Here is an 18641-nt window from a genome sequence, read left to right as displayed (position 1 = left end):
CCGTTACCCGAGCTGGAAGTTTGGGGCCAGGAGGCCCTGGCGCCAGGGGTCCTAGGAATATGGCCCCCCTTGGAAAAGGAGAAGACTGGGAACTTGGGGGTCTGCTGTAAAGTCCAGCTATCCATTTCTGCTGGCAACGCCCTGGACTCAGGGAACCTAGAGTGCAGTGCTCCTAGGTTCCCCAAATCACCCTCCTCCCCTTTCCGGACATCAGGTCCCCGGGGACCGGGCATGGGCAGACCCCTGAGGACAGACCTTGAATTGAAATGTGGGACTCTGGCCTCCAGCCCCTCCCCTCCCGGTTCCAGGACCCTGATCTTGGTCTTTTGTTGAGGAATGGATGGACTCAATGGGATGATTCTCAAACGGGATGTAAGGATACCGAGTCTGATCTTTGGCAGTAGGTGGGAGACCCCAGTGGCTGTCCAGAGCACCCTGGAAGCCAGTAAGGGGGAGGGTCCAGTCTAACTCCACCGATGCAGAGCACCAGGGTGTGGACTGTTGAGGGGAAGGGAACGGGGCTAGTGTGGAAAGTCCTATTCTAGTTACTTTACCTCCCACCTAGACCTAGATTCAACCAGGGAGCGGCTAGGTGAGGGCAAGGTATGGGAGGAGAGTTCCTCAAGCCCCAGAGGAAGCGCGGAAATTGCCTGGGTAATTGGGAGACTGCCCTCCTTCCCACTCCGGGAGGGAATCCACAACAGTGTGGTAGCCAGTGGGGGTGGGTCCTCCCTCTGCTTTTCCCAAGCAGTTTGGGGCCAGGGTGCTCATCAGTATCCTGGGGGGCTGGTCAGTGGCTCTGACTCTTCATTTTCCATCTCTTCTGTAGGTGAAGACCAAGTCCCTGGACTGGCCCCACACTCCCTTATAGCCCCCTTAGAGTCAAGATGAGGCCCCATCATGCCTTTCACTGAGGCCTGCAGCCTGAGCAGATAGCATGGCCTGCCACTATAGGTGAACACCATGGCTACAGGAGGAGGCCGGGCCTTTGCTTGGCAGGTGTTCCCACCCATGCCCACCTGCCGGGTATATGGCACAGTGGCGTTCCAGGATGGGCACCTGCTTGTGTTGGGGGGCTGTGGCCGGGCTGGACTGCCTTTGGACACTGCAGAGACATTGGATATGGCCTCGCACACGTGGGTGGCACTGGCGCCCTTGCCCACTGCCCGGGCTGGCGCGGCTGCTGTGGTACTGGGCAAGCAGGTGCTAGTGGTGGGCGGTGTGGATGAGGGCCAGAGTCCAGTAGCTGCTGTGGAGGCCTTCCTGGCTGACGAGGGCCGTTGGGAGCGTCGGGCCACTCTCCCTCAGGCTGCCATGGGGGTTGCAACTGTGGAGAGAGGTGAGTCGCCTCCCAGGGAAGATCTGTCAGGTGCCCCAGTAGCCTCCATTCTTTCCTGACTTGGTCCCTTTACCTTCAGAGGCTGGGTGGGAGCTGTACATTTTGCCTAGGTGCTCTGGACATGGATTTGCCTCCTGTAGCCTTCCCTACCCAGCTTTGAGCTGGGCCAGCAGCAGGCTTGACTGAGTTTTCCAGCTGTGAGGTGGGACTCAGAGCCCTGGCTAGCCGCCAGCATGACGGGAGGGCCAGGCCGCCTCCCTGCCCCATTCCTCCTCTCTGAGAGACCAGAAGGGGTGGCCCAATAGCTCCCATAGTTATAAATAGTCTGGGAGGGGAGGAGGGGACCAGGGCCTTGGCTCAGAGCCCAGCGAGTGCTTAAATTCCTCGCGCCACACAAACCTGGGAGATGGAGATGGACAAAAGCCAAGCTGGCCTGGAGGCAGTTGCCATGGAAGCCCTTAGCTGACTGGCCATCTCCCCGAGGCCCTCAGACTTGCCCCCAGCTGACTCTGAGGCTGTCACGGGGCAAGAACCTTCTCTAGTGAGAGGACAGGGTACAAAAGTGCTCGCAGGAGGCTCGTGGACAGGACCCTCATCCTGCAGGCCCAGGCTCCTTCTCCCAGTCCCCCAGCTGATCCCACACCCTCTCCCCAGTCTGAGCTCTCTGTTTAACAGATCTCCATATGGCCCCCACCCCTGGCTTAAACCACTCCCCTCCTTCCCCCATGGTAATTCCCACCTTGTGGCCTCCAGGTCTGACCACGGTCCTGCTTGGATGCCAGACTTGGTTGCCATAGCGTCTCCAGGGAGACGGAGACAGATTATAATTAGATCAACTGCCTCCTGCTCTTCACTTGAAGAGGGCCTGGCCAGAGTGGGGATCCCAGCTCTCCCAGCCCCCACACCACGAAGGCAGAAGGGTTTCTGCTGCTAGAGAGGGGTACCATAAATAGGTGTGCCCCAAGCCACCCCCAGGCCTGACCAGGGCAATTGTCAGGGTGGAGGACTGTGGCCAGGCCCAGGGATAGTCTGTGTTACTCTTTTCTCTGCAGATGGTATGGTGTATGCACTGGGGGGAATGGGCCCTGACACGGCCCCCCAGGCCCAGGTTCGGGTGTATGAACCCCGCCGGGACTGCTGGCTGTCACTGCCCTCGATGCCCACACCCTGCTACGGGGCCTCTACCTTCCTGCATGGAAACAAGATCTATGTCCTGGGTAAGGACCTGGGGATGTGCCAAAGTGGTTTGAAGTCCAGAAGCTTCAAATTTATCCCTATAGGTTAGTCTGGAATGGTGGGACAAGAGCAGCTTTGTTGGGTTGAGTCAGGGTTGCTCTGAGGCTCTTTCAGTGGCCCTGCTAAGGCTGGAAAACCAAAGCCCAGTGCCTAAGGATCTTTGGGGTTGATCCATGCTCTGGTATGCACACAGCTGGGTATGGGTGGCTGGGGCGGGCAGTGGTAAAGGCTCAGCAACCTGGTAAAAGAAGGGCCTGCCAGGCCCACCCTGACTAGGGCCGCCTCCCAGGTGCCCCAATTCCATTGGCAGGGGGCCGCCAGGGCAAGCTCCCAGTGACTGCTTTTGAGGCCTTTGATCTGGAGGCCCGTACCTGGACCCGACACCCAAGCCTGCCCAGCCGCCGGGCCTTTGCCGGCTGTGCCATGGCCGAAGGCAGCGTCTTTAGCCTGGGTGGCCTGCAGCAGCCCGGGCCCCACAATTTCTACTCCCGCCCACACTTTGTCAACACTGTGGAGATGTTCGACCTGGAGCATGGTGAGCAGTGGTTGGTGTGGGATACCCTCCCACTCTCCATGGGATGGAGGGGTGCAGAGTGCGTGAGGGGGCTAGCCCTCACCTCCTCACCTCTCCTGCAGGCTCCTGGACCAAGCTGCCCCGCAGCCTGCGCATGAGGGACAAGAGAGCTGACTTTGTGGTCGGCTCGCTTGGGGACCACGTCGTGGCCATTGGGGGCCTTGGTAAGTCTCTGTGGGGCTTGGGATAGGAGGGGAGCCCGAGACAGGAAGCAGTAGCCCTCCGCATGAGCACCACCTCCTGCCCTTCTCTAGGTACTCCAGGGGTCAGGACTTTATGAGTTTTCCTTTCCCAACCAGTCAGTGGGTAGTCTACCTGGCTCAGCCTTTGGGGTGTCTCTCAGCACCTAACTGTGGGTTCTGTAGCGGCAGGGGCCCAGAAGATAGAAACAGGACAAATGACCACTGAATGAATGGAGAAGTAGGAATGTGAATGAATAGATGAATGAGTAATGAAGTGGGGGCAACGGGTAGCAAGGCCTTGGGTATCCCATCCTGGGGCAGCGTATGCTGGGCCATGCTGTGGGCTCAGGGAGCAAACGAGCTACAGCCGCTGCAGCCTGTGCCCTTTACATGCTCTGTCTCCTTCTGGCAGGAAACCAGCCGTGTCCCCTGGGCTCTGTAGAGGGCTTCAGCCTGGCACGGCGCCGCTGGGAGGCACTGCCAGCTATGCCCACAGCCCGCTGCTCCTGTTCTAGTCTGCAGGCTGGGCCTCGGCTGTTTGCCATCGGGGGTGTGGCCCAGGGTCCCAGTCAGGCTGTGGAGGCCCTGTGTCTGCGCGATGGGGTCTGAGTGCCTGATGGGACCTGTCCACAGGAGCAGTTCTGTGCCAGGAGCAGGTGTCTGTGGTTCCTTTCGCTGCTGAGAAAGCTCACTGTGGCTCTGTGGGGTGAGGGAGGCACAGGCCGGGGCACTTGAGATGCTGCCCCTGGGCTGTGGGGGTGGCCTTCATTTTTAGCACAGGACACACAGACCCTTCGACCTACCTTTACTCCCATCCATTCGTGGACCATGATGCCCAGCTCCACCCTTGCTCTGGAAATTACTGGGCCTCTGACCAACTGGGAAGTGGGAGAGGGCAGAGTTGGCCTCCTGCCCCACGGCTCGGTGCCTGCCTGGAGTTGATCAGGCCCACCCCAATGGCTATTCCTGAAAACTCTTCGCTGTCAGCCTGCCTGGAAGGCCCCCGTAGACCCAGAAGAGTTCAGAGAGGGCGGGAACACAGAGGGGTGTAGGCGTCGATGTGGGGACCTCCAGAGGGCCAGAAGAACATTGACTGTGGGCCCTTCACACTGCTGGCTGTGTGACCTCGGGCAAGTCACTTCACCTCTCTGTGCCTCAGCATCCTCATCTGTAAATGGGGACCTCGGGGACCTTCCTGCCCTGCCTACCTCACAGGGCTGTTGTGAGGACCCGGGGGTTCAGATGTGGAAGTAAAAGTGCTGCTAACTCCGGCTTGTGGCCTCTGCTGTGGACTCCTATGTTATCCCTGTGTCCCTGGCTCTCTTCTGGGGACCTCAGTTTTCCTAGGGATGAGGGTCTAGAGGAGCCTTTAGGATCTGGCCTCAGCCCTCAAAGGGTTCTGGTGTGTGTCTCAGCCCCACCAAAGCCTGCGCTCCTCTTCTGTGACTTGGATGACCACCCTCTCCCACTGCCCTGGGTGTTAGAGCTCACAGAACAAATACCATAGAATTAAGATGATCTCCAGATCCATGTCACACAGCATCACCTCCGTGGTGGGGGTGGGGGTCCAGTGGGTGTTGGGTCCCTCTGTACCAACTGTGGGGAAGCTGTCTCTTAGGCATGGCAGTGTGGCCACTCACCAGATGCCCTGGAGGCAGTAGCCTCCCAGAAGAAGCAAAGCTGCCAGCCCTGGCCTCCTCCTCCACTCTTTGCTGCCCACCAGTAGGGACTGCCGACTCTGCTTTCCCTGCAACCATACTGATTGCAGGAGGTTCATGGTTGGGTTTGTGGCCAGAACGGATTTGGGGTCCTGGAACCCACATGCTGTGTCCAAGGTAACCCTCATGGACCGTTAGCCTGGGCTGTTAGCACAAGGTGCCACGGCACAAGCAACAGAGGAGGCAGGCGGAGGGCCCATCTTACTGTTCTCCAGCCTCTGAGACCTCTCGGGCTGCAAGCACAGACCTCTGGGTCAGCCATCCTTGTTTAATGTTCTGGACCAGTTTAGACACTCAGAGACCCCAGCGTGAAGATAATGCTGTAGCAGCTTGGGTCTGGGGATCCCCGGGAGGTCAGGCAGTGGGTCGGTGACTGGGGTCTGGGGGCCCATGTTGTCGCTGCCACAGTGGCCACCCCGGGATGGCTGGCAGAAATTCTGCTGGTAGGTGGTGTTAACGCGGAGAGGCTGGATCTGCACAAAGTGGACAAGGCGCTGGGGGAGGTCCCCGAGTCCTGGCCCTGACCGGAATTCGGTCTGGTAGGAGGATTCGAGGGGCCGCGGCTGGCGCAACTCCAGTTCACAGGGTGCCCAGCGCAGGAAGGTATGCTGCTGCCACAGGCGCTCCAAGTCTTTCCGCCTTCCGATTCCCTGCAGCAGGCAGTAGGGGCCCTTCTCAACGGTACGGGCCCTTAGCCCACAGTCTTGGCACCAGGTGATTCCTTGGGCCCCTCCTATACCCCAGCAGGCCTGGTGATGCCTGGCCTCCCTGGCCTGTACCCCAGACTCTTTGAACTGCATCCCAGACATGCCTTCCATTCCAGAGTGAATGGAGCCCCAGAAAGTCAGTGGCCCTAGGATATTTGCACATTTTCAGGCAAATGTGGAGGAAGCCAAAGCAGAGGGACCTCTGTTTGGGGAATGGCTGTTTGCCAGAGGAAAGAGGTTATCAGGCAGACAAACACTCCTCTGGATAAAGGAGCCTGCTCTGCCCACCAGGTCTTATCCCCTCCACCCTACCTCAATTTCAACCTAGGCTGGAGGGCTGCCCATTGTTCTTCCTCTCTCCAGCACTCACCTTATCGAAGGAAGTGCGGTTGTCATGCTTGGAGAAGAAGTGTTGCTGTGGTGGCTCCTTGAAAGACAGAAAGAAAGAGGGTGAATGGGGGAAAATGATGCTTAGCTGTCCCTAATATGCTATTTGAAGGTCCCATAATGGAGAGAAGTTGCCAGGAGCCACCACCCCTAAACTGCCAACACCTTGAAAAGGCAGATACAAATTAAAGCAACAGCTTATTCCTGGAACATCTCATCCCAGCACTTGCCCTCGAAGCAGAAGCCTTTGGGGTCTCTGATTGAGAGAGGGGCTGAGGCATCTTACCGGACATCCTTCATCAGTGGGGCAGCACTTTAAGTTTCACACCGGGCCTTTAACCCTAGATCGTTCACGACTAGGCTCCAGCTCTCTCCTCTTTTAGTGTCTCATCAGTGACCCAGGCTCTTGGCCCTAAATATTATACTACCTGGAAACTGACATTTTTCTTGATAGCTTGAGCTCTCTCCTGAATTTCAGACTAATTAGCCAACTGCCTGCTCCATATTTCCATGTAAATGTCTAACAGACATCTCCAAACACATGTCTTGGTTCTGGATCATTTCGCAAAACCACCCCACTGACAGGCTCCCCCAGCTCAGGTCATGGCAGTTAGATCTTGCCAAACACCCCAGAGGCCGCTTGATTCTTTTCTTTCATACCCTGAATCCAGTGGGCCAGGAAATCCTATTGATACTTCCTTCAATATGTACCCAGATCAGACTACTTCTCATCATGGCCACTGCCTTCTCTGGTCTAAGCCACATTCTTCTGATGCCTGAATACTGCAAGAGCTTCCCACTTGGTGTCCCTGCTTCCAGCCTTGCCCCTCCAGCCTACTGTACTCTTAGCAGGTAAAATAACTCTTAATATGTAAGTCAGATCACACTCCTGGTTTGCCAAAAATCAATAGTTTCTCAAGTTTATAAAAGTCAAAGTCATCATAGTGGTCCATGAGACCCACATGATATTGATTTCTTCACTACCTCCAGCCACACTGCATCCTCACTGCTCCTCAAACACTCTAGCTACTTCCACCTCAGACCTTTGAACTACCTCTTACTTCTGCCTGGGACTCTTCTCCTGGCTGGCCATGACTCCCTCTCACCTGTTACTTGGGAGGCTTTCCTTGACCACTAGAGTTCCATCGCCCCAACCCTGCATTTTTCACCTTCTAACACATTGTATGACTATGTATGTTGCTATTCATCTGATGCCCCTGACTAGAACACAAGTGCCTCATGGGTAAGGTCTGTCTTACTCACATCTGTAACTCCAGCACCGAGCTTGGCACTGTGCTCAATACATATTTGCTGTTAAATCAATGAACAAGGACAGGGACTCCCTGGTGGTTCAGTGGCTAAGATTCTGAGCTCCCAAGGCAGGGGGCCTGGGTTCAATCCCTGGTCAGGGAATGAGATCTCACATGGGAACTAAGAGTTCTCATGCCACAATTAAAGATCCCACATGCTTCAGTGAGGGGCTTCCCTGGTAGCTCAGCTGGTAAAGAATCCACCTGCAACACAGGAGACCCCGGTTCAATTCCTGGGTCAGGAAGATCTGCTGGAGAAGGGATAGGTTACCCACTCTCGTATTCATGGGCTTCCCTGGTGGCTCAGCTGGTAAAGAATCCACCTGACAATGTGGGAGACCCGGGTTCACTCCCTCAGTTGGGAAGATCCGCTGGAGAAGGGAACAGCTACCCACTCCAGTATTCTGGCTGGGAGAATTCCATGGACTGTATAGTTGCAAAGAATCTGACACGACTGAGTGACTTTCACTTTCACATGCTTCAATAAAGATCAAAGGTTTTTTGTTTTTAGTAAGATCTTTCATGCTGTAAGACACAGCACAGTCCAATAAATAAATGGTTTTTTAAAATAATATTATTTTAAAAAAGAACCTACTATATAGCACAGGGAACTCTAAGTAATACTCTGTAATGACCTATATGGGAATAGAATCTAAACAGTGGATATATATACGTGTGTAATGGATTCACCTTGCTGTACAGCAGAAACACAACATTGTAAATCAACTATACTCCAATAAAATTATTTTAAAAAGATTTTATAGATTTTTTTTGATGCACCACATGGCTTGTGGGGTCTTTGCTCTCCAACCAGAGATTGAACCCCGGGCCCTCAGCAGTGACAGCATGGAATCCTAACCACTGGACCACGAGGGAATTCCAAGACTTTATAGATCTTAATACACACAAATGGGAAATTTGAATGAGAGAGGTGAATTACATCCGTGTCAATGTCCTCATGGTGATAGTCTATTATAGATTTGCAAAATGTTACCACTGAGGAAACTGGGCGAGTCATAAAAGGGATCTCTCTTTACAACTTCTTCCAACTGCCTATGAATCTACAGTCATCTCAATAAGAATTTCAATTAAAAAATCTGGGGGTCTGGGGTATATTCCAACTGCCCCCTCCCCCGATTCTTCCTGCATCTCTATTCTTAGCTATGGAACTGTACACAGCCCTAGAATGTGGATGCCTCGGCTGTTGAAGGCAGCTCTGACTTTGGAAACTCACTATTCTTACAGTGACAGGATAATCTATCAACTCCCACTGACTTGAGTTTTATTCTCACAACTGTGGGAGCCTGGTGAAAAGTGCAGTCATTTCCTCTCCGCCCAGGCAGTTCAGAGTATTCTTGTCCCCAAGGAGAATTTCACCTGCATCTTTGCTTCTAAACCACCAAGGGCTCCTTTTCCACTCGGGTAGTAAAGCCCATGGCCTCTGAGCAGGTAGGGCTTGGGCTAGGATACAAGCTGAAGAGCCCTTGGGGGAGAAGTAGGTTTCCTGGATGGGTCAGTGTTTGCCTGTGGGAGGGCTAGGAGGCCCTGTGGAGGCTGAACAGCATGCAGTTAGGGGGCTACTGAGTTGGGGGGGTGGAGCTCTGTGGCAGACTGAGGTGTGGTGGGGATGGGGCAGAGACAGGGACACACAGCAATCACGGTATGACAGGACCTGCCTCCAACCATGAGGCCCTGGCATTCTGGTCTGACCTGGAGAACAAATAAGCCCAGGATTACACTTCCCAAGAGTCAGGCAGGTGAAGGCTAGAAATAAATTAATCTGCTTTAGAAGAAAAAAAGAGTAAAAAGAAAAAAGAATTTTCTTGCATCTGAATGACAAAATTCATATCTGCCCCAAACTAAAGGTAAATGGATGCCACATATTGGAAAGGTTTTCAACAAGAATAGCTGCAGTCAGCTAGCTGACACCTGGTATCTCTCAGCAAATAAGGGGGAAAAAAATGTGCACCTTCCCAGAGCAGTTCCACTAATTAAAACAGCTTTAGATCTAGAGTCAGGAGACCTGGCATTTGTACAACCTAAAGCCCAAGACACATAGATCATGCTATTTGGGGTTGATGATAATGCCAGCATATAACTAGTCTTGACTTTAATCAAAACAGGTCCCCAAATATGTCCCCTACTCTGTTCTTGGGGGGACAGGTTGAGAGGACATTCAGGTCTTTGGGATGAGAACTACCGCTGAGGGCTACTACAGACACCAAGCAGGACGTGCCCAGGTTGCCTCTGTCCCCGCGCTGCCCAGATCTCATCATTCTCTCGGGGGAGGTGGCTCCAGACTGGCAGTCTGGAGTCGCATTTGGGCCTGGCTCAGTATGCAGTGACAGACAGCCCTTCCAACTGAGCACGGTGAGGAAGCTCAGGCTCTGCGGCATGGCAGACTCCAAGACCCTGCTCCTGGCCTGGGAAAGCAATTTGTAGCGAATCCAGATGGCAGAGCGAGTAGGACCTGGCTGGAGGCCGGAAGCAAGAAGCTGCAGTGGGCGGGGCAGGTTCCAGGCACACCTCCAGGTCCCTCCCTCCACCCTGCTCTTTCCCAGGAGTCTGATGTGAACTCAGTTCTCACCAGGCTGACTTCCCTCAGACCTGAAAGGAAGCCAGAGAGGAGATGGAGGAGAGGAAGGAGATCTTTCTTCTCTGGGCTCCCTTTCAGGACAGCCCTCCCTTGCCTGTGTCTTACCACTTCTCTCAGGATGGCCCTCTCCACAGCACTCTCTCCTGGGTTCTAGAAGCCATGCCTTCCTCTTGCCCCTTCAGGCCCAGCAGTACTGGCCACTTGGTTGTTACCACTCTGTGAGACTGCCTTCCCCTGAAGCCCCCACACCTACCCCTGTATATGAATGCACTCCTGAGTGCTCCCGTTTTGAGTGGGCTTTTTGCTGTTGGGCCACTCACTGACGCTCAGCGCTCTCTCCTTGTCTCTAGGCCTGGAAGCATGGAGGGCATAGGAGTCCAGCACCCCTCTCCTGTTATCCGGGAGCCTCTTGCAGCCACTCTAGGCCACTTCTGCCATCACTCCTACCAGTCCTCCTTGATCACACATGGAGGTGAATGTGTGCATGCGTGTGTGCTAACTAAATTGCTTCAGTCGTGTCTGACTCTGTGTGACCCTATGGACTGCAGCCTGCTAGGCCCCTCTGTCCATGGGAGTCTCCAGGCAAGAATACTGGAGTGGGTTGCCATGCCCTTTTCCAGGGAATCTTCTCGACCCAGGGATTAAACTTGGGTCTCCCACCTTGTAAGCAGATTCTTTACCTTTGGAGGCACTAAGGAAGCCCATGGGGGTGGATCCCTGCCACTTTTCATGCTGTTCTCCTGATCAGAGGAGGCTTCCTTCTCATTCCTGAGCCCCTGGACTATGAGGCTGACTGTAAGCTAGGCCACTGACTTTTAGGGCATCAAGGAATTCATGCTGAAGGACAGTTGTCTGCAAAACTCAAGGCTTACTTCTTGGGTTCTGGAGGCTCTCACTCCATGATCACCCATCCCACCTTGGCCCTGATCCTTCCTCCATTTAGAAACAGCGTGAGCAGCACTGTCCAGCCCAGTACCAGCTCTTATGCACCCTATCAGTCAGGGAAAGATCTGACATTTCAGGGACGAGGGCCCAGGCCTCATGCAAGTCCTGGGGATAGGCTGGACTTGGGTGTCAATTCAGCTGTGGTTGGGCTAAGGATGTTGCTCTTGCGGCCTGAGAGCAGCAGAATGTGGCCCAGCTGCTTGCAGGGCTGCTTCCTACCTGACAGCGCTGCAGGAACACTGCTGGAGGCTGGGGCTTGGCTGCAAGGCGGTATTCTCGAGCACTGTCACTCCTGAATTGGCCTCTGTAGTGCCCATAGAAGCCACTGTTGTGCTGTAACAAGGCAGGCTTGAGGGTGAAGCCCACCCAAAGCCCCCTCCCAAGTCTCAGACTTCCCAGGCTAGAAGCCTTTCCTGGGCTTTCCTGACAGAATAAAAAGAATCAGAGGAGGAGGGACACCCTGGAGAGGAACCAACAGAGGAATGTCTCCATCCATCATTAGAACAGTTGGCCTCAGCTGTGCTGGGCAACTTGGGAGGGTTATGTGTGTAAGCAAAGGATTCCTTCCTTTCTTCTTCTCACCTCCCTCTCTCCTTCTCTCTCTGTCTCCCTTCCCTCCTTTCTCTCCTTCCTCTCTTCCTTCCTCTGTCTCTTTCTTTAGAGCATCCTAATATGGGCTGGCAACCTGCAGCAGTGAAAAGACAGAAAGACCCGGCTCCTGTGAACCTTTCTTCTAGGGAGGAAGTAAGACAAGTGACTAGAGTCAGGAAAGAAAGAACCTGATGACTGGATCCAGAGTGACAGGCAGCAGGGGATAGCATCTCATGACAATGGGGGTGGTACCTGAATGTGAGGAGGAATCAGCCACGTAAGGAGCAGTCAAAGAGCATCCTATGTGTGAGAACTGCAAGTGCAAAGATTCAGAAGGCAGAGAGAGACTTGTGTTGGAAGAACCAAAAAAAAAAAAGAGAGAGAGAGAGAGAAACAACAACAAAAAAAGGCCTTATTGACTAAAAAAGACTGTGAGCAAGACGAAGAGAAGTGAGGCGGTCAGGGAGGGACAGGGCCTGGATTGGATTAGGAATATGGATTCTAAGAGCAAGGGAAGACCTCAGTAATGGAGGGAACCAGATGGGTTCTAAGTTGGGGTGACTTAGGAAGCATTGAGCAGAGTTTTGAGAACAGGGACACTATCTGGTGGTGAGGTCCTTTCCTGAGGGATCTGAGAGGAAGTTTCCTTCCTTGTCCTCCCTGCATTAATAAAGATCACAGGTCCCTGAAGAGCAAAGATTAAATTGATCCATATTCTGCACCTGTTGACAAAGTCATGAACACCTGTTTGTCGCACACTTTGCTATTCTGGGGCGAATAGTGCACCATCTGAAACTGGAACAACGGATGAACTTCCCAAAAGAAGTACTTCACCAAAAGTGGATACTTTTGGAGAGAATTTCAGAGACAAGGACTGGCAGAAGACAGAAATGAGCACCCATCAGGGGTATAAGAAGCTGTATTGTACTGATGTCATGAGGCTTACAACATGGTTGACCATGTCCTGCCAGGGAAGTCCTGTGGCCCGACCTCATTGTTCTCAGCGCTCCCTGGAGAGGATAGTCTGTCTAGCCCACTCCACAGTCACAGCCCTGAGCAGAAAGAACCTGTCCCAAGCTGGCCTCTGGCCATCAAAATAGGCTTCTTATCTTTTCATCCCACTGAGGGCTTAGGTCATCCAACTTGTCTGTCCATCCTTCTACTACTGTCAGACCTTCCTCTCTATTCAGTTTATTTCAACAGTATTTACTGGGCCTTGACTGTATTCCAGGCATGGGACATAGGGCTAGAAGGAAAAAGTCTTTACTCTCAAGATGTTCCCTGTCTAGAGAGCAGTCAAACTACAGAAGTTTGGGAAGATCAAACAAAAGACTGGGAATAAATGGGGTGGCAAAAGGACTAAGAGGATCACCTAATCAAGGCCTGAGACCAGGACACAAGGAAGGGGGCATGGTGTCAGGAAGAATAGGTCAGCTCTAGGGGGCCCACAGAAAGGCAGAGCAAGAATGGGCAGTTGGGGGGTTCTCCTCTAGCCTGGAGGCTAGATAAAACCCTTCTCTCTTTACTCCCTTGAGTCATTCAAATTTCAGGTACTACCCCAGGGCCAGGGGCTAGGATTAATTGTAAAGTGCATTCTTACCCAGGAGCCTACTAAAGCACTTTGCATCTTTCCGGTAAAGGAGCAGAAAAGATAAACTTTCCTCTTGTCTTTTTCAGGCTACTTCTGGAGAAGGAGCATCTCAGCAGGTCAATTTCTTGTTGCTTAGTGACAAAGGGAGGTTGTGACTACACAATGCTCCTGATTGTTGAGGCAGTGCCCAGCCTGCTGCTCTCTGTGTGCTTTCTGCTTTGTTCTTCTCTTTGAGAGAAACCTGCCCCTCAGCACTAAAACCTGCCTCTCAGCTTGGGAGAGTTCTTATATATAGAAACATATAAGGCTTCACAGTGGAGTCTGATGAACTCACAATGAAATAGCAAAGAACATTTTAGAGGCAAATCCTGTATTTTTAAAACTGTAACCATACTGCCAGGGATATAAATTTAGAATACATTTCATGGAGTCAGAAGCAATGCTAAAGGGACTGGTGGCTCTTAGGATAAAAATGCTGCTTCAGAATAAGGCTCCGTCAAGTTCTCAGGAGTTTGTGGTAACCGAGAACAGTAACTGTTGGCAGGTGAATGTTACAAGGTCCCAAGTGAAGGAGGAGAGAGCATAACAGTGGAGCAAAAGCAGCAGCATGAAAATATCTGACACCATGGTTCCATTCCAAGCTAGCCTTAGGCAGATTATCGTCTCCCTCATTTATAACATAGGCATGTGAACATTTCACTCCCTTTTCTAACATGAAGAAGCTGGTGATGAGCCTCTAAAAATGTGCCAGTGAAAAGTTCAACAACGGGAAACACTCAGTAGGGCTTGTGTCATTGGCACAAGCCCTACTAGCCAGAAAATCCACCCTATTAGTATAGTTACTCTGGAGATCCCCTCCCACATGTATTCACAACTACAGGAAGTTCATTGCTATATCTGTATAGGGGAAGAACTATAAAAAGGCTGAATGGTTATCTAGAGCACAATGAGAAAACTGGCCTATAATTACACAATAAAATATTGGAGTTGCCATAAATCGGCTACAGATACTTGAATCCATAGAGATAAATCTTAAAAATGGTAAGTCAAGTAGTTGTAGAGGGAATTCCCTGGCAGTACAGTGGTTAGGAGTTGGCGCTTTCACTGCCAAGGGCCCAGGTTCAATCCCTCATAGGGAACTAAGATCCCACAAAAGGTGAGATATGGCCAAAAAAACAAACAAAAAATTGTATAATTTGACACAATTTGATTTATGTATATACCTATGAAACATAACCACGATCAAGAAGCAAACATATCTTTCACCCTCAACTTTATTTTTGCCCATTGGTATTCCTTCTCTAGGGCATTCATTGGCCTCAGGCAACTGCTGAGGCTAACTGTCTTTCTATTATGATAGATTAATTTGCATTTTCTAGAACTTTATGTAAATGGAATCATTCAGTATGTGTTCTTTTGTGAATTTGTCTTCTCACTCAGTATAATTATTTTGAGAACTATCCATGTCATTGTACCTGTCAGCTGTTTATTCCTTTTTATTGCTTAGTAGTTTTCCATTGTGTAGATGTGCCAAATCTCTCTTCTTGCTCTTTTTTTTAATAATTTATTTTTTTAAATAGGTTTAATCTTTTAATTTTAGGCTCACTGAAAAATGGAGCAGAATGTCCACAGATTTCTCATATACTTTCTGCTCCCACACATGTGTACATTTATTATAAATGCTGATCCAAGATCAACGCATCATTATCACCCAAAGTCCAAAGATTACCTTAGAGTTCACTTCTGGTGAGGTACCTTCTATGGATTTGGACAAATGTATAATATATAATGATGTGTATGCACCATTATATTAGGTTGGTGCAAAAGTAATTGAAGTTTTGCATTGCTGAAAGTTGCCATTTGATATTGGAATACATTTTAAAATAAATGTGGTTGTTATACATCATTTTAATATGTATTTCTTCCTTTATGTGTTTTTGCTAATGACTTATTGTCATTTATTTTATATTTATTTTAGACCAGGGAAATGATGTCAGATAAGAAGCAAATTCGAGCAATTTTCTAACTCGAGTTCAAAATGGTTTGTAAAGCAGCAGACACAAGATCAATGATGTATTTGGCCCAGGAACTGCTAATGAACGTACAGTGCAGTGGTGGTTTAAGAAGATTTGCAAAAGAGACAAGAGCCTTGAGGATGAGGAGCACACTGGTCGGCCATCAGAAGTTGGTAACTACTAACTGAGAGCAATCATCAAAGCTGATCTTCTCACAACTACACGAGAAGTTGCCCAAGAACTCAACATTAACCAATCTATGGTCATTTGGCATTTGGCAAATTGGAAAGGTGAAAAAGCTGGATAAGTGGGTGCCTCATGAGTTGACTGAAAATTTAAAAAAAAATAGTTTTGAAGGGTCATCTTCTCTTATGCTATGCAACAACCACAAACCATTTCTCAGATTGTGACATGTGACAAAAGTGGGATTTTATATGACAACTGGCAACAACCTGCTCAGTGACTGGACCGAGAAGAAGCTCCAAAGCTCTTTTTAAAGCCAAACTTGCACCAAAAGAAAGGTCATGATCCCTGTTTGGTGATCTGCTGATGGTTTAATCCACTACAGCTTTCTGAATGCCAGTGAAACCATGACATTTGAGAAGTATTCTCAACAAATCAATGAGATGCACCAAAACCTACAATGCCTGTGGCAATGGTCAACAGAAAGGGTCCAATTCTTCTCCACAGCACCTGACTGCATGTCACACAAACAATGCTTCAAAAGCTGAACAAATTGGGCTATGAAATTTTGCCTCATTGGCCATATTTACCTGACCTCTCGCCAACTGACTATCACTTCAAGCATCTTGACAACTTTTTGCAGGGAAAATGCTTCCACAACCAGCAGGAGGCAGAAAATGCTTTCCAAGAGTTCCTCAATTCCTAAAGCATGGATTTTTATGCTACAGGAATAAACACACATTTCTTATTGGCAAAATTATGTTGATTGTAATGGCTCCTATTTCAATGAATAAAGATGTGCCTGAGCCTAGTTATGATTTAAAGTTCACAGTCCAAAACTGAAGTAACATTTGCACCAACCTAATAGTATCATACACAATAGTTTCACTGCCCTAAAAATCCTCTGTGCTTCACTTATTCAACCCTCCCGCCCACTGTAGGCCCTGGCAACTAGTGATCTTTTTACTATCTTCATAGTTTTGCCTTTTCCAGAACGTCATACAGTTGGAATCCTGCAGTAGGTAGCCTTTTCAAGATTGGTCTCTTTCATTTAGTAAATAAAATGTATTTAAGTTTCCTCCATGTCTTTTCATAGCTTAATGGATAACTCTTTCTTAGTCCTGAATAATATTTCATTGTCTGGATGTACTACAGTTTATTTATCCATTTACCTACTGAAGATGAAATCTCAGTTGCTTCCAAATTTTGGCAATTATGAATAAAGCTGTTATAAATATCTATGTGCAGGTTTTTCTGCATGCATACATTTTCAACTTTTTTGGGTAAATACCAAAGAGCATGATTGATGGATCATTGGTAAGAGTTAGTTTTGTTTTTTTTTTTAACTCAAATCTGGCTATATTTCACTCCAAAATGCTGTGTATGACTATTATTTTCTGTTTACAGTTGATCTGAGTTCCATTTCATTTGTGGTTATACAAAACTACCTGGCATTCATTGAGCACAGACATAATGACAGGGCAGACAGATGATCCAGAAATGCGGACACCCAAAATAAATGACCCTGGGGTCAAAAATTGGCCTGTGGATACTGATATCCTTCTAAGAACTCAAAAGAGAATAAACTTACTCAAACTGCTGTTCCCTCCTGTTTCTTTCCCAAATTTAATAAATACAATGATACACATAAAAATTATTCTCTCAGCAGAACCTCTTAGACGTTAATGCAAGTCAAATTCTATGACAGCCAACATCAACAGGTCTTTTAATGGAGCTAGAATTTCACACAGTTAAATGCTGCTTAAAGTAAGTGGGCCTACCATTAAAGCTATGTCTGTGGCAGTGATCTGACCTACAATCACTTCAATACACCTTTTCATTTTTATCAGGTAAACCTCTCAGGAGGGGACTATGACAAAGGGGGAAAAAATTCTAAACAATCTACTTTACCTAAGCTCAGTGTGATTCCAACAGTTACTCAGTGTGACTATCACTGCGTTATTTTTCAAGAAATACTGAAAACTTTCAGCAACTACATTCTGTATTTCTAAGGTTCAATGAAGAAGTGAAGTCGCTCGGTCGTATTCGACTCTTTGCGACCCCATGGACTGTAGCCTACCAGGCTCCACCCATGGGATTCTCCAGGCAAGAATACTGGCGTGGATTGCCATTTCCTTCTCCATAAGTTTAGTTTTATAAGAAACTGTCAAAACGTACTCTGAAGTGGCTGTACATTCAGCATTCCCATCAGCAACGGATGAGAGTTCCTGTTGCTCCACGTCCTCACCAGCATTTTGTGTTGCCAGCTTCTGGGTTTTGGCAATTCTTTTTGTTGCTGGGAAAGATTGAAGGCAAGAGGAGAAGGGGGTGACAGAGGACGAGATGGCTGGATGGCATCACCAACTCAGTGGACCTGAGTTTGAGCAAACTGCAGGAGATAGTGAAGGACAGGGAAACCTGGTGTGCTACAGTCCATGGGGGTCACAAAGAGTCAGACATGACTGAGTACTTGGACAACTGGTGCACAGTGGTATCTTTTGTTTATTTATTTTGTTTCTCTAATGACATACACTGTTGAACATTTTTCCTGTTTATTTGCCATCGGTGTATCTTCTCTGGAGAGGTGTTCTATCTTCAAAGTTTTTTCCTATTGTTGAATATTTTGAAATACATTTTATGTACCAGTCTTTTATCAGCTAAGTCTTTTGAAACCACATACCAATCAGGTTTTTGTCCCCTCTACATTACTAAAACTGCTCCTGTCAAGGTCACCAATAGTTAATTCGCATTTTCCTTGATTCATTAGCAGCATCTGACACTTAACTTCCTCTTTGATGGATGGTCCTGGAGGCTTCCACAACTCCTCAGTCACTGCTGGTGTTCCTCCCCTATCCCTAACCACTCCTACTCTGACTCCTTTGCTGCTTTTTCCTCATTGAAGCCTCTAAACTTTGCGTGTCTTGGGACTCAATACAATCTGTTTTCCATTCATACTCCTTCATTGGTGATCTCAAGCCACTTCACGGCTTAGACAGCCATCTATAACTATCTGAGAGCGTCTGCATCAGCGAGGGGATTCAGGGCAAGGTGTGGGTGGACAGCAGGGTATGAGTATGCAGGTGTGAGGGTCCATCTCGTCAGGTGTGTGTAGGCTGGGTGTTGCACAGCAGTATGTGGTGAAATGTAGGTCAGCGGACCTGGCCCAAGATTAAAAGCTTCACAAACTATTAGGACCGTTAAAACCGTTAGCAGCTTGCTGTGGCAGGAGCGGGCCCAGGGGAAGGGAAGTAACTCTCATTGGTCAGA

The 18641-nt window shown here is 49.5% G+C and overlaps 2 protein-coding genes across 3 annotated transcripts; one reads left to right on the top strand and one right to left on the bottom strand.

Moving 5' to 3' along the window:
• Nucleotides 1-413: 413 nt before the first annotated feature.
• On the top strand, nt 414-4603 carry KLHDC8B (kelch domain containing 8B). 2 transcript variants are annotated; one of them, XM_010851873.1, is made up of 5 exons: nt 414-1339; nt 2392-2556; nt 2886-3110; nt 3212-3313; nt 3744-4603. In XM_010851873.1, exons 1-5 carry the CDS (start codon nt 964-966, stop codon nt 3938-3940), a joined length of 1065 nt encoding a protein of 354 aa, XP_010850175.1. In that variant the 5' UTR covers nt 414-963; the 3' UTR covers nt 3941-4603. The 2 variants fall into 2 exon arrangements, with proteins under 2 accessions (XP_010850175.1, XP_010850174.1); XM_010851872.1 differs by having other exon boundaries at nt 2865-3110.
• Nucleotides 4604-5299: 696 nt separating this feature from the next.
• LOC104997214 (chromosome unknown open reading frame, human C3orf84) lies at nt 5300-13301 on the bottom strand. The gene is made up of 4 exons (XM_010851871.1): nt 13186-13301; nt 11214-11327; nt 6127-6183; nt 5300-5720 (listed from the first exon to the last, which is right to left on the bottom strand). The coding sequence occupies exons 1-4, from the start codon at nt 13210-13212 to the stop codon at nt 5304-5306; spliced, it is 615 nt and encodes a 204-aa protein (XP_010850173.1). The 5' UTR covers nt 13213-13301; the 3' UTR covers nt 5300-5303.
• Nucleotides 13302-18641: the final 5340 nt, after the last annotated feature.

Source organism: Bison bison, unplaced genomic scaffold (genome assembly GCF_000754665.1).
Source record: "Bison bison bison isolate TAMUID 2011002044 unplaced genomic scaffold, Bison_UMD1.0 scf7180017864304, whole genome shotgun sequence".
Taxonomy (NCBI): domain Eukaryota; kingdom Metazoa; phylum Chordata; class Mammalia; order Artiodactyla; family Bovidae; genus Bison; species Bison bison.
The sequence above is the reverse complement of the archived record's forward strand: the minus strand, read 5'-3'. Positions and strand labels throughout refer to the sequence as shown.